Here is a 9,487-nt window from a genome sequence, read left to right on the forward strand (position 1 = left end):
AAAGTAAAAATTCATACCAGTGCTATCATAGAAGTCACCTTCAACAGGGTGTAAACTGATTGAGATGAGCTTCCTCGAAATGTGCCTAAGCAAATTGACCATTCCTGCAGTACATGTTATCATATACCTACATACATGTAAGAAGTGATATGTCCAATTTTACATGACCAAGGCCAGTTTTTCAACCTATCATTTCCACCAATATGTGGCAGTCTCATTCAAATTTTTTTTACAATCTATGGTTTAAACCCTGGGTGTATTTGAGGGGCTAGTGTTACGGCTTAATGAAGACCTTGGTATCTTGGCACTTACAAATCTCTTGAAGCAAAGCAATTCAAATAAAATGGCTGTAGTGATACGAGTCGTTATAAAACTACACTTCTCCTTCACTCCTCTCCAGCCCCCCATCCCAGATCCCAACAACATGCGTGACTTTGTGAGCTACCCGACAGCCGGAAACGAGCGTCTGCACTGCACCATGAAGCGTACGGAGGACAACCCCGAGGTGGGAGGGCCCTGCTACACTCTCTACCTGGAGTACCTAGGGGGTCTGGTGCCGATCCTCAAGGGTCGACGAATCAGCAAACTGCGCCCCGAGTTTGTCATCATGGACCCCAAGACGGATGGAAAAGCAGGTGGGACTTAAAGATTTACAGTGCTCCTACGCCCCTGGAAAACCTGGACTTTTCCAGGACTTGATATTCAAAAAGTCTTAGAACTGTCATGGAATATTTATTTACTACTACTTACTTTAATATACTTTTAAGTGTTTATTGTCAGCTGGTGGAATTACCTTCATAACAATAACCTAATAACAAAAAATAATAACCCAAATAACACGTCTCCTGATTACATAGTGTAAGACCAAAATAGTTGCAGCTAGGTAAAATAAGACCCGGGACATTCAAATCAGCTATTCACCAAAAATGGAACACTTGCTGACAAATATTGGCCATTAAAATTGTGCTATTATTTTCTGGAAATTGATTAAGAAGATGTAGGAACTATGCAGTTAGATATCTAACATTTCGATTTCTTTATATGACACTTTTGTTGTCCTGTCCATTTAGATGGTTTTATTGATTTATTTATTGAGTAAATCATTACGTGACTTACTCCGCCATCAAGTACAACATTAGAATTCCCCTCTCCTCTGACTTTTTCCATGTCTGATGTTATCCTTGTTATATGAGCTGTTACTGCCCCCCGTTTGACTGACTTGTGTTTGGATGGTTGTCCTAGGACCAAAACTTCATTTTATTTTTTTATTTTTCAATTTTGATGATTGGCAAACTGATTGTAATCTAAATCATAGCAATACATACATCTTTTTGTACAATTTGTCTTTTTTTCCCCTATGATTCAAGTAGAGTTGTTTAATGTGTTCAGCCCAGATGTAATTGTCTGCTCCAGTACTTTTCCAGTTATCTGAGCTTCGGGTGAAGTTTCTTGAGTTGGCATTGAGAGAGTGAGTGTGTTTTAGTCACACAGGGCAGACTGGGCCCATGTTAATTAAAAGCTGCTTAATGGGGGCTCTGATGGCCCCTGGGTTCCTCATAAATCAACCCGCTCCCTCCCCACGCAGTGATAAATGAAGCCAGCCATGAAATGGTTCCAGCCCATTCACACTTTAATGTCCATCAAATAAATTAGCTTGACCTAAACTGGAGCAGCAGTCGTTTACAGACTCCATATGAATGAGCAAAAGAGGGGAAAAGTTACTACTGAAACAATAGTTTGGACCAAATGGGTCTAAATGTTAATGTGTAGGAAAGGTGGAGAAAATTGCCGCAGATCTATTTTGCTTTGTTTAGAGGATGAAGTGTGCCGCCTACAGGTTGTTAAAGCAGCTGCGAATGTGTTTCTTGCAATGCCTACTGGACATTAACATTTGCAAAATCTCATTTATCAAGCAGGGTTTCTCAGTCTCTTGTCTTTCCATCCTGATTATGCCCACAAAGTCACACAATTTCACACATAAAATCAAAGTGTTTTGATGTTATTTGAAGAACATCAGTCACATTTGTATTTCTGGACTAATCACAACAATTCAGGGTGGCGCTCAACTTTTGGTTTCATGCATGTGGTCTTGCAAACACGAGTTCACTTTTCTACGTTTAGCTTTTGTGTTCACATAGGACAAAAATAAATGAGGGTGGGAGAGATGATGCAAAAAAACGGAAGATGGGTCTGGAAAAGAGCTGTTGTCTGTTCATCAACTCCAAAGAGGAAGTAAAATCACTATGGAAACTTGGAAAAATTAAAAATAAAATTTGAGTAAGACTGGTATCAACCAAGCCTTGACTGTGGACTTATTATTAAGGGCATCAACATTTGTCTGTGACTGCAAAATAATAACTTTAGTATCAAGGTAGATGAAATCCCTGTAGGGCAAAGATCTATGCAATAAAGCCACTGACCGTCACAGTGGTTGAGGTTTACAACACCCTACTAGTATCACTTATTATTAGTGCTTCCCCAGTGCAGTTTCATATAGTTGTAAAAATAAATGATAGAAGACCAAATAATTATTCCATGTGTTTATTAGGTTTTTCATTATGTCTTCAGAGCTGCACATCCACAATAATCAGTTTACTTAAAATCCTTTCCTTTCTCCATCCTGTTTTCTCCCTTCAGATGAGGTGTATGGTAACAGCCTGATATCGTCCATGATTGACAGTTGTAACTGCTCAGACTCCAGTGACATTGAGCTGAGTGATGACTGGGTGGGCAAGAAATCTCCAAAGATATCCAGGGGCAGCAAATCCCCCAAGCTGCCAAGGTAACCAGACAACAAGCCACTTATTACTAATGTTTCCTGTTTTTTTTTTTTCATGTGATATTCAGATGGTTCTTTCACCTGTCAACGGTCCATGTGGAACATGTTGCATAATTATTCACTTTAAATCAACTGTAATCACAAAAACACTTCTATGGCAGATGAGGACGATTTTGTGAAAAAGTTAATGTCACGATTGGCCATTTAAATCCCATTGATTTAGCATTAGCAGATGTTTCTGTGGCAGCATTCAAATTTCCCCTGGTTCTTAGACTGCTCTCACTCTGAAAACAACAACAACATTATTTATTTGCACTTTTTGTTTTACATTTGTAGTGATTCTTTACACTATATTTCTGCTCAATGCCAGATTCCAGTCCTTTATGAGTTCTTAATTGTACATTGTTAAACTGTGATTAATTTTGTAATGATGTCTGGGAAAATATTTGACATCCAATCAATTATAGCCTTTCACTTTTATTGAAATGCTAACCACCACTCATGTGCCTGTCCTACACCAACTCTTTGCATGAATGACACAAATTATAATGGAATGTTCTATACTGTATTGGTTGATTTTTGTTCACTGCATGCCTAAACCTTTTTTTTTTCATTTGCTGCCTTCTCTGTAGAGACTTAGTCTGTCCCTTTACCAACAGGATCAACATTGATCCCAGAAAATCGCCCAAACTCTCTCGAGCTACACAGGAGATCTCCAGGTCACCACGGTTACCCATACGGAAACCCTCGATCGGTTCACCTAGTCTAACACGGAGAGAATTCCCCCTAGATGATATCACTCAGGTAATAGTCCAATTCTTTGAGCTTAATTTGATTTTATTTTTTTTGATCAACTCACACATTCTGTTTTTTTAAATGAATTTTATCTGCTGATTTTTAATGTTTTCAGAGAAAATAAGTTGATGTTTGTTTCTGTCTTGTAGCAAAATTATCTTGCTCAGGTCACATCCAATATTTGGGGAACAAAGTTCAAGATTGTGGGGCTCGCCACATTCTTGCCAGCTAATCTTGGTGCAGGTAACCACTCAACAACTTTCTCTTTGGCAGCTGAACTCTACACATCCCAATTATGGAAAAGTTATGGAAAAGTTAAATGTTAGTTATTAACAGCTATTTCAATTGCTCCCATTTCTTAATTTATTTTATTTCTCTTTCTCGTTCTTGCCCCTCCCCCCCCAGTCATCTATAAGACAAGCCTCCTCCATCTGCAGCCCAGACAGATGACCATCTACCTGCCAGAGGTGCGTAAGATCTCCATGGACTACATCAATCTGCCCGTCTTCAGCCCAAACGTCTTCAGTGAGGATGAAGATGACCTGCCTGTCACTGGCCCTGCTGGTGGCGCCGATGACAACCCACCCTGCACCGTCAACATCCCTATTGCCCCCATCCACAGCCCTGCCCAGGCCATGTCCCCCACCCAAAGCATTGGTCTGGTCCAGTCACTCCTAGCCAATCAGAATGTTCAGCTGGATGTCCTGTCGAATCCCACAGCAACGCCTGCTGGGGCCGCTGCCGGTGGGTCAGACCAAAGCCAGGACACCATCTTGACGGCCCAGTACACCGTTCCCACCAGGTACTCCAGTCCTGGTCAGGTCATCTTTGGGGGGCTGGAAATGGGTCGGCTTATGGTGGGACCTCCACCTTCTCATCATCCGTCACAACTTCAACAACAACAACAAAGTCACCATCAACAGCAGCAGCAGCACCAACAACTCCAACACCACCAACAAATGCAGCACCATCAACAACAGCTTCAGCAGCAGCAGCAGCAACTCCAACAGCAGCAGATGCTTCAGCACCAACACATACAACAGCAGCAACTTCAGCAACAGCACATTCAGCAGCAGATTCAACACTTACAGCAGCAGCAACATCAACAACAACTTCAGCACCAACAGCAGCTGCAGCAGCACATACAACAACAGCAACACCAACAGCAGCTGCAACAACAGCATCAACAAATTCAGCAGCAACTACAACAACAACAACAGCAGCAGCAGCAGCAACAAATGCTTCATCAACAGCAATCACAGCAGCAACATCAAATGCAACAACAGCAGCACCACCATCAAATTCAACAGCAGCAGCAGGCACTCCAAATTCAAATCCCTGTTCCCTCTATGTCATCAGGTCAGCCTTCAGGTGCAACTGTGCACCAGCTTCAGCCGGGGACACTGCAGATCCAGATCCCCCATCCACCTCCTGATTTGGTGGTGGAGAGAGGGGTGGTGGGTGAACATGAGCACCTGCTGAAAATCAAGCCCACGCGATCAGCTCCCCAGCTGGCTGAGGGCGACACAGTGGTGTTCAGTGCCCCTCTAGAGCTCAGCAAGATGAACCCCCCGCCCCCCTATCCTGGAACAGTGGCTGCCGCTGTGGCTGCTGCGGCTGCTGCGGCTGCCTCTGCATCGGCCTCCGCTGCAGCCGCCAACGCTGCATCTGGAGCAGCAGGGGGCAGCAATGGGACTCCTCCACCTGGTGACCTTTGTCTGAAGAAGGGAGAGTTCCCTCTGTATCCCTCAGGCCAGCCACCAGCTCAGTACCCCACGCCACTGGGCTACGAGAGGATAACAACCTTTGACAGCAGTGGGAATGTGGAGGAAGTATGTCGTCCTCGAACGCGCCTCGTCTGCAATCAGAACGTCTACACGCTGCAGGGACCTGGCAGCTCCGCCACTCTCAGGGTCACCTCTTCATCGTCCTCTTCCTCAGCTGATGGGAAGAAGATCCAGCTGCCCTACGCCTCTGCCACTCTCAACAGACTCACTGTGCCCCGCTACTCCATACCCAGCGGAGACCCACCCCCGTACCCCGACCCAGCCAATCAGAACAATACTGTTGGCAGGAACCCTGGACAGAGGCTTGACAGCAGTCTGATCCATGCCACTCTCAGGAGGAACAGCCGCGAGGCCGCTCTCAAAGTCTCCCAGATGCTGGACCCGCCCAGACCTCTGCCTCCTAAGGCCAAAAACAATAGTGCACTAGCAGCCTCGTACCAACAGAGGGTGCCAACAGCCTTATACACCTGCAGTCAGTGTAGCAGTGGATCCACTGTTGGAGGCACTGCCCCAGGGAGCACTAATGGAATAGCAGGGGGGACTATCATCAGACAGGATTTCCCTCCAGGCAATGGAGCACCACACAGCACAGTCATCGTTCACTCCAACAGTGCCACTCCTCTGGCCTCCCAGTCCTCTTACAACCTACTGAGCTCCCTTGATGGATCTGGGACTGGGGGAGGAGGAGCTAACAGGGACAGGGCTGACTATGTCAACTCAGCTTTTACTGAGGATGAAACGCTGAATCAGTCATTGAGGCATCTGGCGCTGGGTGGCAATGATGTATCAGGGCTAGTTGTCAAACGCCCCCCTCCCTATCAGTGGGACCCAGCTGCCACAGAGGAGGTGTGGGTTCCTCAGGAACGGACAGCAACCCTGACCCCCACTGGACCCCCCGCACCCCACAAACCACCCCCGCTCATCCTCAGCCCAGCTCAGCACTTAGATGTGTCCCGGCTGCCTTTTGTCCTCTCTCCAAAGTCCCCCACCAGCCCCAGTGCTGCGTCATTCCAGGCCGCCGCAGCAGCTGCAGGCTACCAAATCTCTCTCCAGTACCCCCCTGGCACTGCCTACTCCGGGCCCCAGCTCCAGCCCATTTCAGGGTCACCACGTCCCTGCTCCTCCCCTAAGGAGGTGGTGGCACCAGTACCCTTTTCACAGCAGGATGCAACCCTGGTCCTGCCGCCTGGTTACTCTGCAAATCTGGCCAACCTCGCCTGCTGCCCTCTCCCACCCATGTATCCAGGAGGAAGCTCCTGCGCCGGGCTCCCCATTCCACCTATCGCCCTCCACACTCCCTGGGGCACCTATAACTCCTGCCCCCCCATACCCAGTCCTGCAGTGCCACTGCCTCCTAAAGTCTCCCACATGGCAGTAGACAAAAATGTTCTCTCGCCCCCTCCTCCTCCACCGCCTCCCCCTCCCCCACCGCCGGCAGAGCTGCCAGAGGCCATGGGAGAGGCCGGAGAGGGTTTCCAGGAGGTCCTCTCCCTCACTGAGAGCCCTGTGCCGCAGCGCTCAGAGAAGCTGAGCAAGAAGAACCGCAAGCGGGCAGATGGTCGGGCTGAGGAGGCTAATGTGCCGCCCTTGGCCGAGGGCAGCAAGTCCAAGAAAGAGGGCCGGGCTCTGGGTGACTTCAACTCGCTCATCTCCAGTCCGCGGCTGGGAGGCAGGGACAAGAAGAAACTGAAGGGACAGAAGGAGCAGCAGATGAAGGCTAAGAAGCTGAGCAAGGCCCCCGCCACTAGTGAGTTCCAGGACAGTTCAGAGAGCGAGCCGGAGCTCTTCATCAGCGGGGACGAGCTGCTCAACCAGTGCCAGAGCGGTAAGAAGGGCTGGAAGAGCAAGAGGAGCCTCCGGGCCGCCAGTGAGCTGGACGAGATCAAGTGTCGAAAGGCCAACGAGAAGGAGGACCGCGGGCTGGGCAGCCAGGGTTTCGTCTACGTCATGGCCAACAAGCAGCCTCTGTGGAACGAAGCCACGCAGGTCTACCAGCTGGACTTTGGGGGGCGTGTCACACAGGAGTCGGCCAAGAACTTTCAAATCGAACTGGAGGGGAGACAGGTAAGGGAGCTATAGTTACAGAAATATCTCTTACTGTGATTCACACTTGTTGTCCTCATACTAAAAAGATAATTAGAGGTGTTCACGTACCAGTGATTTTGAAGTGTAAGAAAAAGAGATATACTGTTATTTGCATTTAATTGGCACACCTTGTCCTGGTTTTCTGTACTAAAGTATTTGTTTATACACAGGTGATGCAGTTTGGCAGGATTGATGGCAACGCCTACATCCTGGACTTCCAGTATCCCTTCTCTGCTGTGCAAGCCTTTGCAGTGGCTTTGGCCAATGTCACTCAACGCCTCAAATGAGATGTCCCGTCCCCGCTTACCCCGAGTTCTATCTGGGATTCGACATGCAATCTGCTGAAGGGCCACAGTTGTTTCATTTGAAGTTAATGAACTTTGATTTTGAAGAGGAGACTGAAATCAGCCCTGGTCTGCATAGAGAGAAAGATACAATCACACTGCACTACACAATGCTGCCACTAGAGTTGGTGCAATAAGCATTGGCTGCAGTTGCCAAGGATGTCCCCAGATTTGCTCCGTTTGGCAGTCAGTGGCGCCTTGCGATGCCTGCAGGGCCAAAGAGCTGAGCTTTCGGTAATCATCATGCAAATAAATGCTGCTTTAGCTAGAAGAAGCTTATAGACACGATAACCAAACGGTTAACTGAGAGAGGAATTGTCTCTGTGCGGTTTTGAAAAGGAGCAGCAGTAATACTTGAAATCCACACTCTGGAGATCGAAGTCGTTTTTACTTTCTTCTTTCTCAGAGCGCACAGGTACTACTGGGCACTGAAATCCATTGCTGTACAAAACTTCAGTGAAACAGTTACCACTTTATTATACTGCTTTTGCTTTTAGGGTTTTATTAAATGATTAAACTTTGTGGAGGGTAGGAGGGTCTTTTGTTTTTCGCTCTCTGCCATCCCTTTTGTTACTATCTCAGTCTTTCTTGGCTGGAATTGAGGCTTAGATATATGCATCGTTTAGGAGCACTACTATAAATGAGTTCGCAAGTTTCCCTGTTGTTACAAACTTGGAAAAGTAAGGGAATAAGCATAGCTGAGTTGAACTGCAGTCTTTTCTACAAGGTTTCCTGGGACTCTGAAGGAAGAAGAAATCTGTTACTCTGCTACATGGATTAATTTATATGTACATTTCTTTGTTTATCTTGTTACTATTCTGATATGAATTTTAACATTGTAGTCATTGTTCATGTGATATCATACAATCTTAGTACCTTGTTGACATGGTTTTCAGCTTATCTGTTTTATTTGGGAGACTGGCGGCTGAATTAGAATATTGCTGTATAGTTTGAAGAAGTTAAGTGGGAGGTGTGTACAGAATAGCTTTGACTGACATATCCTGTACGTATTGAAATATCTCCCTTCCTCCGTTATGGTGACAGGGGAGCCAAAAAGGTCATGGAGGTCCGGTTTCAACAGCCTAACCTCTGGCATGAAGTGATTTGTCACCTGCTGTCACTTCTGTGAAGTGAGTGTGTAGTTAGGGGCTGTCCCTACTCTTAAAGACCGCGCTAAACGTGTAAGCAAGGTACAGGAAATATTTTTGTATATTTCACCTATGCCATTTCATACTCTTTTCAGAAGTCATGTAAATACATATCATTCATATGTAAATGTTGTAAAGAGACCTAGGTGAGTTTGACAGACATCTGTTTACACCTGTCTCCACTGTGTTTAAGTGTAATTTCAGGTGTGGAGCAAAGCTGTAGTACTGTTTTACCTGAACAGCTACAACCACAACAAAACCAGTAAAGCTGAAATACTTAGTTAACGCTGAATCTTTGAAGTCAAACTCCAATGAAGGATGAAGCTGTTCAAACCTCTTCATTTAGTAAGCTGACACTGAAATCTGTTAAGCTGACACTTTTTTTTTTCCTTTCAGGCAGTGAAGCTTGTGCTCTTGTTGAGCACAGAGCGGGCTGACGGGCGGGTGCTGGGGCAGGGGCAAATGATTAGGCTTATTGCAAGTATCTGCAATATTATCTATAGGTTTTGTCTGGTAGATGTTAACCAAAATCACCTTTATAAACAAAAA

At 46.2% G+C, this 9,487-nt stretch overlaps 1 protein-coding gene across 3 annotated transcripts in view; it reads left to right on the forward strand.

The window, feature by feature from the left end:
- The window catches only part of tulp4a (TUB like protein 4a), a 34,095-nt gene extending 24,872 nt beyond the window's left edge, over positions 1-9,223 (forward strand). Inside the window, exons 9-15 of one of the 3 annotated variants that reach the window (XR_013507448.1) lie at positions 401-635; positions 2,638-2,782; positions 3,412-3,583; positions 3,724-3,817; positions 3,980-7,425; positions 7,617-8,024; positions 8,835-9,223. Coding sequence is in view for 2 of the 3 variants with exons in the window: in XM_071920754.2 (XP_071776855.2) it covers positions 401-635; positions 2,638-2,782; positions 3,412-3,583; positions 3,724-3,817; positions 3,980-7,425; positions 7,617-7,733 (4,209 nt within the window). In the remaining variant the exon portion in view is untranslated. Of the gene's footprint in view, positions 1-400; positions 636-2,637; positions 2,783-3,411; positions 3,584-3,723; positions 3,818-3,979; positions 7,426-7,616 lie in introns of all 3 variants that reach the window. The other 2 variants (XM_071920754.2, XM_071920762.2) reach the window with 2 other exon arrangements.
- Positions 9,224-9,487: the final 264 nt, after the last annotated feature.

The sequence above is a fragment of the Centroberyx gerrardi genome, chromosome 18 (genome assembly GCF_048128805.1).
Source record: "Centroberyx gerrardi isolate f3 chromosome 18, fCenGer3.hap1.cur.20231027, whole genome shotgun sequence".
NCBI lineage: Eukaryota > Metazoa > Chordata > Actinopteri > Beryciformes > Berycidae > Centroberyx > Centroberyx gerrardi.